The sequence below is a fragment of the Mizuhopecten yessoensis genome, unplaced genomic scaffold (assembly GCF_002113885.1).
Source record: "Mizuhopecten yessoensis strain PY_sf001 unplaced genomic scaffold, ASM211388v2 scaffold401, whole genome shotgun sequence".
In the NCBI taxonomy this organism is placed as follows: domain Eukaryota; kingdom Metazoa; phylum Mollusca; class Bivalvia; order Pectinida; family Pectinidae; genus Mizuhopecten; species Mizuhopecten yessoensis.
Window position 1 is genome coordinate 438,200 of NW_018403528.1, and position 21,727 is coordinate 459,926.

The following is a 21,727-nucleotide window of genomic DNA, read 5'->3' on the forward strand; positions in this document are numbered from 1 at the left end:
TCTTAAACATATTTATATAAAATGTGCACTCACATTTTAGCACTCAAGGTAGATCTGTTCTATCAGCATACCAGTAATCATAAATTAACACTCTGACTCTTTGAAGAAAATCTACTAATTAATGCTATACACAATTAAGCACACCAGAGATACCAGGGAAGAAAGCCAATATTTTTCAGATAGATGTCTGGAGGTACATCCATCTGTCAAAATGTCAAAAGTCTGTTGTAGGGGCTACAGGAAACTGTGGTTTGTGGGTTAAGAATTATGCAAAAATAGGTTTACTACTGCCAGAAAAAAATGGTTGATTTATTCTGACATCTTTACTCATTTTTAGAATACAATAAACATACTTGTTTGGTTTATTATTCCTAAATTATACATTTTTTGTTGAACGGTATTGTCTATCAGTCTTCCACTAAAATTTTAAAAATCAACTGTTTGTTTTCTTCAATTAAATGCCACTGAATAATTAAGTGAACTTATTTGTCATCTCCAATCATTTTCATTTCTGAGAACAAGTGTAGAAGCTCAACATACGAAAACACCAAACTAGTCCAGTTTATTTTTTTGACCTGATGATCCTCAAGGTCTTGCAGTTCAGTTTTTTTTAAATTTTAAGAAATGAACTCGACACACTTTGGGTTTTTACTATTTTATTTGTTATTTTCCCACTTTTAAAACAACCATATTCTCTTTAAAGTGCCAACCAATTGCACAAACACATACATATAACAATTAAATAATAAATATACCTCAATAAATAAGATACAGTACAAATCTGACAATCAAACGATAATAATGGACCCAACATATCTATGACCATATTGTTAATATATGTAGTAGCGACACATCGTGACACACAGTGATGTGTCTAACCATATCACATCTTGTATTAGATCGGTCACTTTTGTTACAATTTTGAAATGTTTGTGAATAGATGATTTAAGCAGATTTGAGTTTTTGTAAAAATAAAGGAGATTAAAATTACATAAGTAAATATTCATTGTTTAATGATAATGACCTATGAAACTTTTACCAGGTGTCACATGACTGTCATGTGATAGTAACATGTCATTGTCTTGTGATCACTGAGCTGTTGTCATTGCAGATTTGGCCTCTGCTGAAAGCTGTTGTAATTTCTTGTAGCTTTCCAAGCCTTCCTTTTGCACCCCATAACCTGTGATCTGGAATTTTCAAGAAAAAAACAAATTCAAATCATTTTTAAAATATGGTAATATTTGAGGGGTGGAAGAATACTCACTTATCCTCTCTGTTTAAGAGATATTTCACTTCTGGTTTTTGTGTGTCCGTGTATGATGGAAAATATTAAGGTAAGGCTATCATGGTTATAATGTTGGTTGAGTGGAAACAGTCTTTTTGTCTCAAGCATAACGTTATTGCTATTTCACTTTCATTCATCAAATCTACTGTACTTGTGTATCTTTCAAAGAGCCGAGTGTTGCATAGTGAATCAAGTCATGTGCCCACACAGAGTAATGGCCCTTTGTAAATTTCAGTTTTAAGATGGTTACCTGTTGTCCGTAGCTGTCAATGTCTAGTATGATCTGCTGTCGGATCTTGTCATCATCTGTTAGCCCCTGGGACCCCGCCCCCTTGTCTGTACCTCGCACCCTCTTTAATCTCTTCAGAGAATCCTCCATCTTTTTCACGGACAGAAGGACGTCGGAGGTCACAGAGAAATACCTGAAACAAAACACACACTAATGGTAATCAGAGATATGTCTTCTATCATTCAGTACTGAAAACATAACCATAATACTGAGGGGCAGATTAGCCCAATAGAAAAACCAATATCTTCCAAAAAGACAGCAAATATTTGTCTGTATTTTCTTGGAATTTTAGAGATTATCTCCTTTTCATAAAAAAACATTTCTACAAGTTTGATATCAGAGCAAGCTATGACTACTTCAGAAGCGACATAAACAGATTTAGAAAAATATGCAACTATCATAACTAGAGTACCAGGGTAACATTATTGAAACTACAATGTATATAAACTGCAATATGTTTTACTGAAAATATTGTTGATCACGTGTCAACAGCTGCAATACTAAGCCAGAAACGAAAAACATTTGTTTGAGATTTCTGTGTCTTACATCACAGTTAAATGCAGTTAGTAATTCTTTTATCCTTCTGCCGTTTTGACAAATCGTCATTAAATGATAATCAATTTGCATGCCTGTTGTTTAAGTTTCACTGTTATGGTACAGTGTGTACCAGAGGACTAGAGAGAAAACACCTTAAACATATTGATATCATTGTCTAGTAGGTTAAAGTATTACACTTTCAAGAAATTCTTAACAAACACATACTGTTCTGCCAGGCGAGTGAATATCTCTTGAAATATTTCTTGTTTCTGTTTTTCTCCGAGAATATTGCCATGTTCCTGTACAAACAGACTGACCGGCTTGAAGGCATTCCCTATGTATGTGGACGGCTTTACGGGTACCTGGGGAAACAAGATAAACAGAATGTTGATTTGGATCAGTATTTGTTAACAGTGACAAGCTGTTCAAACCTTGTCACATAAAGAACTCAGGATCTGCTTTTGTCATATTAACTCGACAAGAATGGTGTATATATTCAGACACAGTCAACATTATATTATAGTACTAACTAAAATGACACTCTCACTGTTTACGCTAACTTGTAGTTAATGTGAGACAGTGGACATCAGAATAGTATATTTAGTACAGTGAATATATGTACAGTCAACCCTGCTTGAGAGACCGACCTCTGTAAAGGCAGCACCCGAGTTACAGACCATGCACTTTCAAAACTGTTGTTATTTAAATAAATAATTATACAACATTTGATATAGCGCCCTATCTAGCTATATCATAAGCCACTCTAAAGCGCTTTACAGTACATAGATATACAATTGATACAATTAGCATATACATTAATCAATACAATTTTGAGGAATTCGCAGGAGCTGCCTTATCAGGCCCTAACTACTAGTCCTATGCCACCTGGCTAATATCCCCCTATGTGTGTATGCCTGCATGTGTGCTGGAGATGTAATGTGTTCTGTTTGTAGTGGGACTGTGCTTCCAACGGCATCATTTATAGTGCCACCTCAATTGAATGCTACAGCACCGATACCGTAACATTTACATGTTAACTAAACCTTTATTAAGAGACCATCTACATTAAGTGACTACTTTATGGACTTGTGGTCTGAGTACAGGTTTGACTGTACATCTTAACCGACTTGACTTCACAAATCAACAAAATGGTGTATAAATTGTAAAAAGAAAGCACTTAGATAATTTCATGTTTACCACACAGTATATTATCAAGTGATGTAAAGTCCTAATATCTCCAGACCCCAGTCTCAAGAAACTTCTGAACTATAAAAGCATTCTTAGTGTGAATATTGTTAAATTTTACATTTCATCTCGAAAGATCTACAGTTGTTGAATTTATACAATCCATTCACTGTTCCATGTCAAAAGTGATTTCGTTACTAAATTCTGTGAATATTTTACTTTTACAATTGACATTTGAGGAAATGTAGCGATTAAATAAATCAGAATTTGAGAATTGAGCGTGTTCATAAAATTAAGAAGTTTTGTTCAAACACAGTTTTTCTGTAATATGACCTGACACCTACCTCCCTGTTTGTACGGCGATACAGTCGTGGGACATCGTTCACCTGTTTTAGATTTATGGAGCACTGACAACTGATTTCCTCCACAATAAACTCACGGTACCGTGGCAGTTTGCTCATCAGGCTTGCACTGCACTCCTGGATACTGCCTATATACCAATTTAATCCAGTAAAGGTCATAGGTCAACAGGTAATATAATTCAATAGAGGTCATAGGGCAACATATCATATGCTTCAGTACAATCATAGGTCAGCAGGTCATATACTTTAGTGCTGTACACTTTAAAACAGGTCATAGGTCACAGGTCATGCACTTCAGTAAAAGTCTCAAACAGGTCACATAGGTCAATAGGTCATGTACTTCAGTTAAAGTCATAGGACAACAGGTCATACACTTCAGTACAGGTCATTCACTTTGGGTTAGGTCAAAGGGTCATACATGTACACTTAAGTACCATCCTCGAGTACTTGGCAGCTGAAGTTTTGGAATTGGCAGGAAACAGAGATAAAAAGAAGACTAGGATCAAAGGTCAACTGGTAATACACTTTGGTATAGGTCATAGGTCAAACTGATGTTTACAGATCATAGGAAAAACTTAATCTACATTATTCATATTTTTTTTCTAATATACATTCTTGCTTGACTGGGATTTTGTTTGTTTGTTCGTCTTATTTTTGACAATTTTGATAAATAATTACTGAAACTGATATTTGTGGACAACATGAGGAAGCACACTTACCCTTTAGATTATCAGTGTCCTCAAAACCTGCAGCAGTTATCTTTGGTTTTATTGTCTCATCAAACAAACTGGAAATCTGTAGATGGAAACCAATAGAATTCTATTCCAAAGTGTACATTGTTATATAACCCAACACTCAGTGGAGTATTTCTGATTTACACTAGCCATAACCTGCTAGTGTTTATCACCTCTTTAACGATAAAAGCTACCTGATTGTTACAAAGAAACTGAAAATGAATCTCCATTTCAGAAGAGTTTCACACTGTGAAACTTGTAACAATTATAGAAGTACTATATTAATCGTGTATAATGATTAGCAGTATCAGAATAAGAGTATGCCCAATATAATAGGACACAGTTTATGTAAAAGTGTCACAATGTTAGCTTGATCAAATATAAACTACAGTGACATATTTTATTGTATACCTGTTGTGAGAATTTTTCCACATCGGAGAGCAGGCAGAGAATTTGTCCAAGAGTGACGGGAGGTGTTGCTGGAGTTATCTGCCCCTCACCTGTTGTACCACTTGTGTCCATCGCTCCGTTGTTTCGGTCTGTATGGGTTAAATTGGGCATGGATACGGACGTATTCATTTTCTGATTTTCTGCTTCCAAACTTCTTTTTTCAATCTGAAAAACACATAATGCATGGTGTAGATATCCTGACCAGGAGAATCAAAAGTGTGCTTTCCTCTGTACCATTGAAGGGATTTTCCATCCAAATATTGCATGAAGCATCCTTAGGCAAAGGGGACTTAATTTTGTATAAACGGAGGGTGTGGCCTTTCTGGGTGCAGAGTGGGGGGGGGTTGGGTTGGGTACAATAGGGAAATTTGAGGTTTAAATCTTTAAAATCCTTCTTCTTCTGTACCATTGGAGGTATTTTTGTAATATGAATAATTTCCCATGGTTGCTTTACTATCCAAGTGAGCGATACAGGCCCTCTGGGCCTCTTGTTTTTTAATAATTTACTTTTTTACAACCCTAGTATTTAGCATGAAATCCTAGACCCGACAATACTGACAAAAGGATTTAATTGGGTTGTTTTGATATAAATTGATGAAATTAATCCTACCTTTTTTGTAATTTTTATTCTTTGTGATCTGAACTTTGATATACAATCTATATTTACCCCTTTCCACACACGCTGGATTTCCTATATTGAAGTATATTACAGGAGTCAAAATTACACCTTTCACTATACAGTCTCTTATTAAACCTACAAATGTGAAATGTTGTCCTGAAAGCACTTGCTTCAGTACATCAGAGACATTAATGCAATAGCATCTTCTGTTATCTGGAAAAGCGTGATGTTACCCTCTGGAATGTACACAAGTTAGATGTGGGAGTATTTTCACTGCAGTACAACATTCATCTTAGAGAAAATAAATCACAAAAGCAAATTTTAAAACACAGCATTTTATATAGTAATAACATGTGATGGGTGAAACTGACACAGGGTAAATATTCTTTTTACCAGTGAAGGAGAAATATTTGACTGGGAAAAGATTGCCCTGTATACAGCATAAGTGTAATTTTCCAATCAGAATCTGTTTAGGACTTTCTGTTACACAGTTGTAGTAACTGGGGACCAATCATACAGCGACATCCAAATCCAAACTTACTAAGGATTCTCCAAAATTGTTTTCAACCCACATTGGTCCACTGATGGGATTGATAACCATTGAAAACAAGACTATTTCTCTGACAAGAACAGCTGTTACACCATTTTATAAAATGTTTGTTAAAATGTATAATAAAACAAAACAGGCAACACGGAACGATAGAATTTTGTTTGATTTGAACATTGCATTTACAATGCACATAATTAAATAAATGTTCAGAATATAAATTTGAGTCTTACATTAATATCTACCAACATTTGTTAAACTGATGTAGAGTCGGTAGAAAACAAACAAAATCATGCTGATACAACACTGATAAGAGGCACTAATACATGACCTGGTACAACTTTACCACTCTGATAAGAGGCACTAATACATGACCTGGAACAAGTTTACCGCACTGATAAGAGGAACTAATACATGACCTGGTACAACTTTACCTCACTGCTAAGAGGCACTAATACATGACCTGGTACAACTTTCCCACACTGATAAGAGGCACTAATACATGACTTGGTACAACTTTACCACACTGATAAGAGACACTAATACATGACCTGGTACAACTTTACCTCACTGCTAAGAGGCACTAATACATGACCTGGTACAACGTTACCACACTGATAAGAGGCACTAATACATGGCCTGGTACAACTTTACCACACTGATAAGACATGACCTGGTACAACTTTACCACACTGATAAGAGGCACTAATACATGACTTGGTACAACTTTACCACACTGATAAGAGACACTAATACATGACCTGGTACAACTTTACTACACTGATAAGAGGCACTAATACATGACCTGGAACAACTTTACCACACTGATAAGAGGTACTAATACATGACCTGGTACAACTTTACCACTCTGATAAGAGGCACTAATACATGACCTGGTACATCTTTACCACACTGATAAGAGCACTAATACATGACCTGGAACAACTTTACCACACTGATAAGAGGTACTAATACATGACCTGGTACAACTTTACCTCCTGTTTGTAGCACTCATCCAGCCAGGTGGAGTAGCGACTGATAAGCTGCAGTGACAACTTCCAGAGTTTGTGACAGATCGGGGCGAGGTAAACGTCTTCACCCCAGCACCGACTTACACATCGCCACAAGGTCAAGGTCACATTGAGATGGAACAAGTCTTGGTCTGAAAGGATCGCAAATACAACAGTTTAGTAACAACATGTTGAAATATTCTGTAAAAGACTTGTTTTAGCAGCACATGTATTCCTACGTTAGCAGTTTTTCTTGTCTCAAACCTTTTTTTAGCAAAACGCTCATAAAAAGTTAACGCAAAGTCAACATAATACTGACATCTCATCTTTTAAGATATTTGAGTTTTTGGAGTGCTTGGGGATTCCAGACAGACCAGAGACATAACATTATAATTTACTGTTGTAGATAACTATGGTAAGTGTAGGCCCTTATACTGTCCAAACAGTTCTTGTCTGAAATTTTATATCGAATAAACAAATATTCTAGATTAATTGTAAAAGAATTTAAATATCAAAACGTGCAGAAACTGTTGCTGTTTCACAGACTGTCACTGTTAAATGTCTGGGTGCTGACGAGGTGTCGAGGCATGTGTCCCTATATAAACTTGTAACACTCACCAGCAGAATTGTTGAAGGCCGTACAAAGTGAGGTCTCTAGAGAACCCGCCATCTCTTGGAACCTGAAAACCAAATAATATACAAAACATGACCATGGTAACCAAAGGTCATACTACTTTTTTTTAGAAAAAAATTATTGTTCAGTAATCCTAAACTGCAAGTTATGTTTACATTTTAAAGGTTAGCTATACCGTAAAATTTCTATAAAATGCCCCTCAATTCATGGCACCTTCTTATACCCCAAATGTATTTGAAGGTCCCCTTTTGGGTTTTACTAACAAGACTTTTATTCATCTCCCTAAATACCGACAAACCCCTTTATAATATGACACATTTCCTCAACAAATGTTGGCAGCATAATACTGGCTTAGGTGGGAAATTTCGAACGCCTGAAAACTGGGAACTCAATTGAAAGAATATAGTAGTGGTTATTGATAATGAGGGCGGTTTTGGATAAATAAATGACCCATTAATCGCTATATGTGATGTTGGTGGTGCGCCATAGTAGATTTTTGCTGCCAGCACCTCAAAACTTAGCACTACTAAACGCTGTCGAAGAATCTGCAGATGTTTACCTGATTTGGTAATATACAGGCAAGCTCCACTTGTTGATAAATATATGGTAACTAGGATGTTCCCTCAGTCTTCGTACACTGGCCTGAGACCCACATAGAGCTTCAAAGTCATCCAAAAACTTCATACTAACCAGGAATTTCTGATGACAAAAGAAATATACAAAACTATGTAGAATCAGTTATCGAATTTAAACAGCCCAATGAAGAAATATATGGACATGTTATTTTGTTATAGATGACTTAAACTCATGAATGGATTTATTTTGATTTCTAAATACATGTAATATGTTTACCAAGAAAGTCAGACTGTGGTTTGAATTTACATCAATTATGTTTTTTAATTATTCCCTGAAAATTTAAAATCATTCTTTGAACATATCTTGCAGCTTTGCTACTCTTTCCTCAAATTTAGCAACCATATGACTTCATAGAAGGTTAATATTATGAGTAGTCTCCCTTTGATCATCATACATTGAAGGTTTTCTTCATATTTCCTATATATCTCAATATTTTGCCACATTCCTTTATAATTTCAAAATTTGGGTGAAAAATTTGTGGCAGTATAACGAGGTTAATGTCAAGATTTATTATAAATAATTATGGTAAGACATCATGACAAACGACCTCTCTCTTACATCATGAAAAGTATTTGGGTTCCCAGGTGCAAAAATGGACGGTGTCCTGGCCTCAATGTTACTGACCACCTCAGGCCACACAGCATTGACCATAAAGTCGTAGCCTCGCACACTCTCCATAGCACTATAACACAAACACTTAACATTTATCTGGATATTACAAAATATTCAGCATTTACAGTGAGTTTCCACATGTAAAGAACAGTTGTGAATTCCTAATAACTTGTATCTCTCTATAGTGCTTTATATCTTATAACACATACAAGTACATAGCGAGAAAAAATCTGATAAAAAAATTGTACATTAATAGCAATATTCCAACTGCAACTCCAACAAACCTATTTAGAGCCATGTCTACTCTATTAATGCTGTCTGTACTGTTGTCTCTAGATTATTAACAACTGGGTAAGATCTTGTCAGTACAAGCTCTGCCTACTTCTCACCTAGCTGTCTTACCTTTTTCCATGAGGAAATGATGGAAGTCACTGAGGGAGTTAGTCTGCACCCCCCTCAAAAAAGCCAAGGACTATCAGGGTTTTAGTTTTCGTACTATAAACAGCTGACAAAGGACTAACTCCCTATACAGCGAGGTTAGGACAAAGAAGAGATATAGTCAATTTAACAACTTACTTTATTTTGAGTGAATTAACTACATGTAGGTTTATATCAATATTTTATCTTTAAAACCAAAATGTACTCAAAAAACTCATTTTTACTTAAATTGACTCTAACCAAGCCAGAAACCTATTTTGAAAACCTATCGTTGTGTTGATATTACAATACCTACCATTGGTGATCCATCCTTGAAGGCACAAAATAAAAGATAAACAACAAACTTGATATACAGATTAGATCACACACACATTCACTGTTTGTTGTTTAACCAGTTTTATACTAACATAAATATTTGTAATTTGTGTTTTTGAGTTATTGCCTTTAAATGCTTGTATACTTGTGTACCTTTCAAACTTGTCCTTAATTAACTTAGCTCAAATTATCGCTGATGAAAGATCTGTCATAGGTTTTGTAGTATGGAACTCTTACTATCATGACATATTTGCCTGTAGATAAATTTTGTTAGCAGTCCTAATATGAGACTCTATCGTGCCTAGGGGTGTAGGATAGGGGAATGCCACCCAAGGGGTTTTCAAATTGGGTAAAACCTGATGGTTACAGAGGGTTTTGCGCCAATTTGAAAACTTCAAGATACAAATTTCCTATCCTACATCCCAGGGGCATGACAGAGTATTTATTTCTCATTTCAATCACCAAGAAACCATGAAAAGGCATCAGCTGTTTCTGCATCATGACATCAGAATGTTTCCAATTTTGTTGCGTCATGTAACTGTTGTGCCATTGTGACATCATGGCACTGTTGTGCCATTGTGACATCATGTCACTGTTGTGCCATTGTGACATCATGTCACTGTTGTGCCATTGTGACGTCATGTCACTGTTGTGCCATTGTGACGTCATGTTACTGTTGTGCCATTGCGACATCATACATGTGAAATTTCTCTCATTTCCCTGTGTGTAAGATAGATCGGTCCAGGGTAAGAAAGGGGTGTAGAAAATTTCTATCTTACACCCCATTTCACGCAACATGACGTCACAATGGCTCAACAATGACGTGACGTCATGAATTTGGAATTCTCCGATGCGGCAATGTGGAAAAGGCGACGTGATGAAATTAAAACCTTTTAAGATATATTAACCATACACGTTAGAAAGATGTAATTAGTTTTTCAGTGCAAACATTGTTTGCAAATATGGGATATGCTCAATCTGGCTGGCTAATTCGTTTTCGTCTGAAAAGCTCAGGGGGAAAATTGATATTTTCAAAATGGTGGCCAGTCCAAAAGCATTTTCATGGTTTCTGAGCTTATTCTGGTGGTTGGAATGAGAGAAGGGCGGAATTTCCCTATCCTACACCCCTGTGCATGAAAGAGTCTTATAGTCTTATACTTCTTTCTTGCCCTGGACAGCTGTCATATCGGCATAAGAATGAGAGAAATTTCTATCATGATATTTTTGTTTGCAGCAAGGAATTGCTATCATGATATTTGTTAATAAATGTTTTTTGTGGATTGAAGGAAAATGAAGCTAGCACTACCAATTGGAAAGTATACAGCTAGAAATTCTTTTTTTAAATTGATATATAACAGTAAAAGTCGATAAATAATCAGTATATGGTAACTTAATATAACTTTTATACCTATGTGTCTCGTTAAACTTACCCCATACGACCCCCTGTGGTGACCTCCCTGAGAATGCCACAGTGCTGGGGTACAAAGTCCAGGATCTGCTGGAACATGCCCTTTAGACCTGGTCGGCCCCCTGTGGACTTCACATTCTGCTCATTGATCACCTGGTCACATAGCATAGAAATTAGGAAGATCAAAAATATAAGAATATTGAATGTAACATTTTTTTTTTAATTCTGCCCTTTTTGAATAATGCAGATTTTAATTAAATCAAGATCATTATTCCCATCCTCTATGACAAATCATTACGGGTATATAAAGGTATTAAACGGAAGAGGAATGACATTTGTTAAGATATCAATCTGGAATTCTTTCTATAAAAGTCAATGACATCAGAAATCATGCACAATGTTAGCATAATTTATTTTATGTAATTCCATTTGTATTTCAAACAAAGAAAGAGTACAGTTAGAAACTCAGACATTAGATACCCTACCTCCTCCATGTAGGGTCGGACCTTCTCCTTTCGGAACAAGTTCTCTACATCCTGTATCTTGTCTATGAGGGCGTAGGTCCGGAGACACTGCTGGAGTATCTCTGTGTTTCCAGTGTCCAATCCCTCCAGGAAGTGACCCTCAAGACTTATTTGTAGTGTGCTTGTAATATTGGAAATTCTCTGTGATACAAGAAATATTTTACAATGAATTCTTGTTAGTGTTGATACCTCAGTTTCTGATAGAAACATCTGGAATGTCCATGAGAGGAAATCCAGTTTCCAAATTTTTGTTTTTCAAGATTTATAAAGTCAAGATTACAATTTCTTGAAAAAAGTTCCACTTATTTAAGACTTAACTTTCTAAAAAAAAAAAGTTTTTGTCACAAAATATGTATTATTTAGTTACATGTATATGTATTCAATTTAAGTTTTTAATATGCAGAGAACATTCATTATTCCTTGATATATACCATTGCAAAGTATGGGTGAAAACATGAAGTTTTCTGGGAAAGAAGTGAAATATATTATGATACTCATAACATTATGTTTTCTCAGAAGTTAACTTTTTCACAAACCCTTCCCACACTATGTCAACTTTGAGATGACATCTTCCCTGATAGATACGTTTTTTACTTTCTTATTTATAGAATGTAAACCTTTGAAATGTCTAATATTACCTTATTTTGCTTTAGTATTTTATTAATATTATAAGTTATCAAACTTATGTAAGTGTATGGCAATGCACTTAATGTTATTGGGGTTTCTTTATAGTAGGAATTCAATCCCACAAATACCTGTAAAAAGGGATTTATAATCAGGAGGACGCTTTTTAAATAAGGAACGTTCATGAAACTGGGACTTGTAGCACTGTAGACCTGATGATTTCATGGCCACCTTGGAAATGATTACGATGATTACCTTGGAAAGTATTAGTTTTAACTAGTAACCTTGCACAGACTGACAGAGGCAATATTTATCTCAAAATACATTTCACACTGTGACATCATGGTTACTTACTGGTCGTATTCGTTCCACTAGGGGGAGCCCTGTACTCTTGATGACATAAAATTGAAGTTTGTTGAACTCATTGGCCACTCTTTCTATCAATGGACCATTCAGCTGGCTGTCAAAGATACCATAACACATTAAAAATTATAATATATATTTAAGAAAACATTTAATGTACAGTATATGTTAGCTATCATACAAGAGGCCAAGAGGGCCTGTATCGCTCACCTAGATATCTAAGCAATCACAGCAAAATAAGATCCAAATAAGATCCAAAGGAATGGGCCAGACTCCTAGGCCAATCCATGTAGTATATCTGTATTAGAATTTTCATGCCCAGCAATTTATGTATAGTTATGCGGTAGGGATCTCAACTATTTCCAAGCTGTGACTCAGAAACAAGGTCCCTAGGGGTTTGGCCAGACCCCAGGGTCTATTCTAATATCATGACTGCGTTCGTCTCTTTATGCCCAGCATTTGTATATAGTTTTATGGTGGGGATCTCAACTGTTTCAAAGTTATGACCCAGTGGTTAAGTTTGCAAGGGTGGGGCAGACCCCGGGGTCAATTCTAATATCAATACTGCATTCGTCTCTTTATACTCAACAATTGAATATATAGTTTTGGGGTGAGGATCTCAACCATTTCAAAGTTATGACCCAGGGACTATGTCTCCAAGGGTGGGGCCAGACTCCAGGGCCATCCCAGAAGCATATGTGCATTCTTTTCTTTATACTCAGCAATTGTAAATAGGTTGGGAATCTCAACCATTTCCAAGTAATAATCTATTTTTGACCCCACCCCTTAGCAAGGAGGGTCAGCCCCACTATTTGTACAGTTTTGAATTCCTGCCTCCCATGAATACTTCTAACCAAAATGATTGATATCCAGTGCATAGTTCTACAAAAGAAGTCGTTTTTAGCAATATAGCCAAATTACCCACTTTTGGCCCTGCCCCTCAGCCTCCTGGGAGATCAGCTCCACTATTTGTACAATTTTGAATCTCCACTACCTAGGGATGCTTCAAGTCAAATATGATTGATACCCATGTCTTAGTTCCAGAGAAGAAGTTGCTTAAAGCAGTATAGACAAATAAACCTTTTTGGCCCCGCCACTCAGCCCCCTTGGGGGGGGGGGGGGGGGGGGGGTGTCAACCCCACCATTTGTACAATGTTGAATCCCCACTACCTAGGGATGCTTCCAGTCAAATATGGTTGATATCCATCACCTATTTCCAGAGAAGAAGTCGTTTAAAGTAATAAAGCCAAATTGCCCCCACTCTTCAGCCCCACCATTTGTACAATGTGTAATCCCCACCATGCTTCCAGTCAAATTTAGATAAATTCCAATCAGTGGTTAAGAATTAGTTGTTTGAAAGAATTGTTGACAAACGGACGACTGACGCCACGGTATGGCATAAGCTCACCTTGGTCCTTCGGACCTGGTGAGCTAATCATTACCATTTTCCTGATTTGTTTATTTTGATTCACAAGAGTACAGGGGGAATTTTTTTTTATAGAAAAATGACAAAACAGCTGGCAAATCATAGCTAAATAACATCTATAAACATGTTACTTTAGATAAGAATTTGAACATTTTAAAAATATCCCTTTTTTGTTTAATTTGTTTTTATACTATTTTGTACCGCAGTATTGCCATGGGCTGCATAGTTCTAGGTTAAACTGGTATATATGGATAACACTGTAAACTAGCTACAACTTACGCCTGGATTATCTCCCCTCCTTCTCCACTGTGTATCCCCAGGAGTCTCTCAATTTTCTCTACAGACTGTACAATGTTCATCAATCTCTGGAGACACGCCTGAGACAAAAAAGTTTATGTAAAATACAGTGTTCTCCACAATAAAGCCAATGAATTGGTGAAAAATTATTAAACCACCAATTTTATAATATGCACTGATTTGTTTGATTTTAACAAAATAATTTAATCGACAAAAGTCAGTCAGGTCAGACCATTTTGTAATTTTGGGAAAACACTGATAAGTGAAAGTGGAGTATGATATGAGTTCAGGAAGGTTTACAACAGACATACACTGGGAAAATTTGGCCTAACTTAACATTATCTGTTTAAAAGTTCACAAAGTTGGACAATGCCTTACTGCACATTTTACACATATGATTGTGTACAAAAAATAATATCTTCTGAGCACTTGGTTATCCTAAAATACTGGTGAAAACACTGAAATCATGACTCTTATTCACTGTGTGGTAATCGCATAATGTATTTCTTATAAAATAATGAAATGTGTTTACTACCTGTTTAATCTACGATCTCCTGTACAATAAGTGACAGTATCTCTGATAGGAGTTTTACCTTTTTCTGTCTGATCTGTTCTCGCTGTTTCAGTTTCTGTTCTACTGCAGAGATAGCTTGGTCCATGGCAATCTTCACAGTCTGCGAAAAAATGTTTATCTTCAAGTAAATATTCATTACATTTATCTTCAAGTGAATATCAATTAATTTTCAGAAAGTATCAAATTTACTATTTAAACATTAGCATAGTACTTGTAAAGGTTTGTCCAGATCAGACCTACACAAATTGTGTGGTTCAGGTGACCCTACTATTTTCATTTTCTTTCTCTTTCTATTTGAAAATCGAGCATAAGAGAAACTGTCCCAAATTCCATTTTCAACATCTTGGTAGTGTATTGAATAAGCTTTATCAAGAGTTCCCTAGAACTTTACTGACATGCATATATTACATAAATCATAAAATTAAAAAACAAAATTTTAGCCAACTGAAATTTTTGAAATGATGAAACCAATACACACATGTATTTTTAGACCGAAATAGTAGAGAAATAGAGAACCCCTGAAGTAGGATAGGTAATCTTCAATTTCAAAAGAGCATTTACAACTAAATTTCATGGGTGAAAAAATCAAAAAGTAGTCCAGATTTCTGTTAACTTCTCAACATTATATACTATACTACGTATACCTTATACACCTAACCTGCACGGTCTGTAAGGTTTATCTCCCTTAGAAAATCAATCTCTTATCCGAGTGATGTCAATGCATCCAACAGTAGAAAGCTGAAAGGTACATAAAGTATAAAGCCTTAAAGGATTTCCAATACCAACTGGAAGGTTGCTGTCGTTTTAATAAAATAATAAAAAGCACTCACCATGACTTGATCTTTCAGTTCACATAAAGGTGTTGTGAGGTTACCAATGGCTTTGTCCATCCCAACCTAAATTGGTACAGCTTCATTAATTACTGGCACTGACAGTTCAAATAAACATATTTTTTTTGGGTATAATTTGTTATTTTTGAATGTATGTGTAAATATCTTTGGAGCATTCATGAACAACACTATTTAGATTAATATTAGCTGATAACCTCATTAAATACATTCACTCGAATATGTGTGTTTTCCTTAGAAACTTACTAAGATGGCTACAAGGGTATTTTCCTGGACACATATGAACAAAACAAACTGTTTTGTGTGCTCTTCATTAATTAAGTCAAATTAAAAAGAGGCTGAGCTTTAATACTGAACATCAGTTTATGATAACAGTTAGGAAATATGTGTGACATATTTTCATGATGTACCAGGTTCGAGGACAGGTTGACAAAGTCTGCATAGTCTTTGTTTATGAGTTCAATCATTGCACTCCTAAGAATCTTGAGGTAAGTAGATAGGTCGTCCCTCAGAGTCTCCAGTGGTACACGGCGTCGGCACTCCATCACAAATGTGTCAACATCAAACGAGTCCTAAAAGCACAAATACTACAGATTGCTTTCTTGACAATTGTGTCATGCTACATTTATCAATATAATAAGTTAGACACCCTCATATTTACATACAAGTATTAACAACAAAATGTAGTGTAAAAGCTTGATACAATGAAAATGTTTTTAATCCCTGTCCAACCAGAGTCCCATGCATGCTGGCAGGATATTCTAGATCTGCTGACAACATATCAAGTGAGACATTCATATGTCTCTACAAGCTTAAGCCTTCCATCAACTGCCTTCAACTACAATATACATATGAAATAGACAAGAACTCCAATTAGTATTTTAAAAATTAGTTTTACTTTTCAAACAGTGTGAATAAAATAACAACATTTCTGATGTTGAATGGACATGGCAGTACATATCGTGAATACTAGTGTTCAAACAGCGAGATATGTTTAGTTATAATATATAAATTAACCAAATGTGAGGTAGTACAGGCCTGCCTGCAGTGTCAGAGAAAAAATATTATAAATGGATGGTACATGTACAAGCATCAATCACAATGAAGCAGTCCAAAATAATTGTCGATCCCTTTGATGGGGTCGAAAATAGTCAGTTATTTCGGACTACCAGGGAAAATCCTGGAATTTTGAGAGCAGTTGGTCATTTCAGCAAATTTGTGTCACTTATCAAAATTAATAGGGGCCATTCTATGCAAAATTAAAAGAAAGTTGAACCATGGAGGGGTCAATTTTTAAGTTTTGAGGGGCCAATGGAGCCATGGCCCTTCCAGGATTATCCCTGACCTTGGACTACCAGAAAAGGGCCAGGGGCTTTAAACACTGAATATTGAAGCACACTTTTAAATTCTATTATTGTATGCATTACATAGTATATATGTAAAACATATCATTATCTCAGTAAAACAGGCTGGTGCTTGCTCCTTATTTGTACTGTATCTGTACATTATTGTATGTTGATATTTCCATAAAGACACCTTTTAGGGAAGTTTACTGAAACTTCTATTATTCCAGTACCGAAACGTCCTGGTCAGCTGGTGTCGAAAAGTCGGAACCATTGGTCTTTCCGTAGACCGTTTTAACTAGCCAAGCACGTTCCCACCAAAGTAACCTGAACCAATACTTCACTAACCTTCATGAACATGTCGTTGTCGAAACACAAGGACGCTGGCCCACTCGGAAGGGGCAGATATTTCGCTGGTTCACCGGGACCCGTCATCTTAGTTGGTTCTTTCGTTCTTGATGATGTTGTATACCGGAAACGATTGAAGGGACACTACTCTGAACCAAAATCGCCACGTCTGCGCGATTGGGTAATACTATTGTCAGGAATGTATCCAAACTGATCATGTCAGCAAACTGAAATGGAGCTATGTTCAGACAGAGACATATACAGACATGTAGTATGTACGTCTCTGGTTCAGGAGATGAAAAGATACTATAAAAGAAGAAGAAACATTTCAAGTATTTTCGTTATCTCTCATATAGTGAACCGAACATAAATACATTTACATTTTCTGCGCCACATTTGGCTAAGGGATTTGAAGAGACAGACAACAGAGACGTATAATAAATATGTCCGTTCAGCATACCTGAAAAGTATGTCTTGTTTTTGAGAAAATGCTTCTTTTTTGAAAATTTGTGACGGTTTTCCTTTCATCTCAGCCCCATTACAAAAAAGTTAGGACGGGAGATTTTGGGATTAGATGATGATCTTTATGTAGTTTTAAATTCTAATGTCATCTTGTCTGAAGATCACACATCACGTGACCTCGTACAGAGTTCAAAATATGCATATTTACTAGGCTATAGATGGGGCGTCACCTGGCCTGTCTATCATCTGAGTGACGAGAGAGACATGCTCTCAGTCACTACACGTATTATTGCATCAAATGACCGTATAATATGAAATAATGAAAAATCGTGGTAAAAAAATCCTATAAGAGGTATCCTAGGTTACATACTGCCCATTCTATTCTAGTCCGTCATTCTTACTTTAACAAATTTCTTAATTTGAATGCAATAGTGAAAAAGTAATTAGGACTAATTTTGTTAACAAGTTTTTTTTATCTGTGATATGTAGTGCTCCGTTTATATTATCCTATCCATGAATCAGTGCTATGATGATTTCTGAGATCTTTTAACATTTTTTACCAGCAGTAACTTAATCATGTCTTATCTAAGTCATGTTTTACTTGATATATTGCATGTGTACTACAGTATATTATATCCCTGAATAAACATCATTATTTTTTTTATTATTTTAATAATATCTAAGAGTCCATGATGTTTTACTGTAAATAATAATATTGTAGGGAAAGTTGTATAAGTTAGTCCCAACGCTGGTCTGTTGTAGGAGATGATGGACGGGGACTTCTACTAGGTTATTGATGATTTTGTAGAACATGATGTTCCTATTTCTCACTCTTCAATGTTCTAGTGGTTCCCAGTTTAGTTGCTGAAGCATGGTAGTAACGCAACCAGGGTCTCGGGAGTAGTAATTACCTGTAGAAAATAGTGCTGCCTGTCTTTGTACGTTTTCGATTTGTTGCATTTGATGGTATTGGTATGGTGCCCAGACTACAGATGTGTATTCCAAAACTGGCCTGACTAAGGTCGTGTATGCCTGAGATTTTACTGCTTGCGGACAGTTCCTGAGGTTTCGTCTCAAGAATCCTACTGTTCTTGAGGCCTTGGCTGTTGTCTGATCAATGTGATCCCGCCACGATAGGTATTGGCTTATGTATACTCCAAGGTACTTTCCACCTGGAACTGTCGCAAGAGTGTGGTCATGAAGTTGGAACTCGGTGTCAACTATTTTCCTCTTCTTCGGGATGTGGACGGCGGTACATTTTTCTGGATAGAATGCCATTTGCCAGTCTTTTCCCCACTTTTCCAAAGCATTCAAGTCTTCTTGTAGGATCTTACTATCGTTAGATGTTTCTATGTTCCTGTATATCAAGCAGTCATCCGCAAACAGTTTGACAGAGGAGCTCACAAGTTCAGGCAGGTCGTTGATGAAAGTCAGGAAAAGTAGGGGTCCTATGACCGTTCCCTGTGGAACTCCTTAATCCACGTCTCCTTCAGATGACTTAGCTCCTTCTACCAATACGTGCTGCTTTCTACTGCTAAGGAAGTTTCCAATCCAGTGGATTCCATAGTAGTGGACTTTGTGAAGTAGACGTTGACGCGGTACCTTGTCAAAGGCTTTCGCAAAGTCAAGTAGTATAACATCCATCTGTTATCCATTGGAAAGTCCTTCTGCAAGGTCTTGGATGGTTGCGATAAGCTGTGTTTCACAGGAACGTTTGCTTCGAAATCCGTGCTGGGCGTCTGTAAGTATGTTGTTGGTCTCAAAATGGTTCAAGATGGTAGAGTGGAGAATGTGCTCACTGACCTAACTGTAGATGGAAGTCAACGAGACTGGCATGTAATTAGCAGCTTTACTCTTGTCTCCTTTCTTAAAGACTGGTACTACATGTGCCATTTTCCAGTCATCTGGAACAGTTCCGAGATTAATCGAGGTCTGGTAAATGAGACGAAGGGCTGGTGCCAGTTCGTTGGCCAGATCCTTTAAAAATCTTGCTGGTACTGAGTCTGGTCCTGAAGCTTTGAGGGCTTCAAGTTTTTTAGGAGTTTGTATACACCTGCAGTTGAGATAGTTATAGGAGCCATAGATGGAAATGGGCTTGGTCCTTTGTCCGGTATGCTGCTTATGTCCTCTTTGGTGAACACCGATTTAAATTGGTCGTTCAGCATGTTAGCTTTGGTGGTTGGATCGCTATGAATGAGGCCTTCAGTATTGCGTAATGGGGCTACTCCTGATGATTCCTGTTTCCTGCCTTTGATGAAGGACCAGAACTTCTTCAGCTTATTTCTTGCTTCTGGGCTGATGACGTCACGAACATATATGTCATGCGCTTGTCGGATGCTCGTCTGGCATTTGGATTTCAGAAGATGGTAGAGTTTGACATCCTTCTTTTTTCCACTTCCTTTGGCTTTGTGGTATGCTGTTTGTTTCTGGCAAGTTAATTGCCTAGTTGTAATGTTCATCCAAGGGTTGGTGTACTTGGAGCGTGTTTGTTTGCTTTGGATATGCTTGTCCATGATCGTCAGGATCGAATCCCTGAAGGTGGTCCACATGGTATTAACACATTGATGGGTCCCTGATGTAAATTTGTTAACAAATACTGTTGTATCAGCCCTCAAATTGGTTATATCAGCTTTTTCCCATAGGAAGATCTTTCTTGGAGATGGCTTGACTCTTCTTGGCCGAAAAGATAAGCCAATCAATACTGCGTCATGGTCTCCCACTCCTGGTATTGGTTTAATCTTGTCTACTAACGATGGATTGCTGGTCAAGAATTTTGTCCTTTCTAGTTGGGAAGTTGACTATTTGTTCTATACCGCAATCGTGGGTTAGATTTATGAAGCTGTTGGATAGTGCTTGTGGATACTGGTTGGAGGTGGTGGTTAGAGATGGCCAGTCAATATATGATTTCATCAATTACCTGTTGTGCGTATTCATCTGAGGTTTTACTTGGTGGTCTATAGAAGGCAACAACTATGATGGACTTGTTCCTGTTGATGTGAAGTTTGATGGCAATAATTTCATGGTCTTGACAGGGGAAAACTGGAGTGCATATGATGTCGTTTATTACAGCAAAAGGAATACCTCCATATCCATCTGCTCGGTCTCTCCTAAATACATTATAGTTCGGTGGTAGAACTTCTGGGGGGAGAATGTTCCCATTCAGCCAGGTTTCTGTTCCTTTTATAATTGAAGGTTCGGAATTGACAATAAGGACTTCAATAAGGCGTTTCAGGTACATTGTTTTTTATACTCTGGAGGTTCAGTATAACAGTTCGCAATGATTGGTAGTTCTTCTTTTGGTTCGATGCTTGACTATTTTTTGGAGAAGACGTGGCTGTTGGGCTACCAGGTGCATGTGTAGATACTGGGCTTTTCAGTGCTGATGAAACTGCTGAAAGTGAGTGTAAACTTTCAAAGCTGTTACTGTGTACTGAGATGGAGTCATATAAAGTTGTATGGTTTTGTGCATTACATGAACTGCATATCCATGTAACTGAAGAGTTGGCAAGGAGGTCATAGTCTGCTGTTGGCATAGACACACATGATACATGGCACCACTTGTCACAGTTGTCGCAAGCGAGTGCACGTTGACCATATTTCACTGCTTTTGAGCATAACATACACGGGTATTTAGGTGTATATGGGACTGGGTTATATTCTACTTGACTGCTGAGAAGGTGGAGTAGTTGAGTGACCTGTGTAGTCTGGACTCGAGTCGCAACCTTCTTTTGTGTGATGTGATAGTACATGGTATGCAAGTCACTAATATGGATGTGAACTGGTTAATCGTTAATCTTTATTGGGAAAATATTCGCCGACTATGAAGATTAGATTATAAACAATTCTCATGGAAAGGA

The 21,727-nt window shown here is 36.8% G+C and overlaps 1 protein-coding gene across 2 annotated transcripts; it reads right to left on the bottom strand.

The window, feature by feature from the left end:
- Window positions 1-639: 639 nt before the first annotated feature.
- Window positions 640-17,536, bottom strand: LOC110447812 (conserved oligomeric Golgi complex subunit 2-like). 2 transcript variants are annotated; one of them, XM_021493755.1, is made up of 19 exons: window positions 17,409-17,536; window positions 16,128-16,289; window positions 15,700-15,765; window positions 14,889-14,969; window positions 14,278-14,375; window positions 12,564-12,669; window positions 11,547-11,726; window positions 11,084-11,214; window positions 9,634-9,648; window positions 8,847-8,970; window positions 8,212-8,351; window positions 7,637-7,698; window positions 7,004-7,170; window positions 4,804-5,007; window positions 4,378-4,453; window positions 3,641-3,786; window positions 2,337-2,473; window positions 1,536-1,707; window positions 640-1,187 (listed from the first exon to the last, which is right to left on the bottom strand). In XM_021493755.1, exons 1-19 carry the CDS (start codon window positions 17,493-17,495, stop codon window positions 1,089-1,091), a joined length of 2,253 nt encoding a protein of 750 aa, XP_021349430.1. In that variant the 5' UTR covers window positions 17,496-17,536; the 3' UTR covers window positions 640-1,088. The 2 variants fall into 2 exon arrangements, with proteins under 2 accessions (XP_021349430.1, XP_021349437.1); XM_021493762.1 differs by lacking the exon at window positions 9,634-9,648.
- Window positions 17,537-21,727: the final 4,191 nt, after the last annotated feature.

What these genes read in the sequence shown, in the direction of transcription:
- LOC110447812 (XM_021493755.1), bottom strand. Translation starts at nt 17,495, where the DNA reads ATGACGGGTCCCGGTGAACCAGCGAAATATCTGCCCCTTCCGAGTGGG. An exon ending in AACTGAAAGATCAAGTCATG is followed by an intron (nt 14,970 to 15,699) that starts GTGAGTGCTTTT and finishes ATTTTTTCGCAG; the next exon opens with ACTGTGAAGATTGCCATGGA. An exon ending in TAGTGGAACGAATACGACCA is followed by an intron (nt 11,727 to 12,563) that starts GTAAGTAACCAT and finishes CTTGTATCACAG; the next exon opens with AGAATTTCCAATATTACAAG.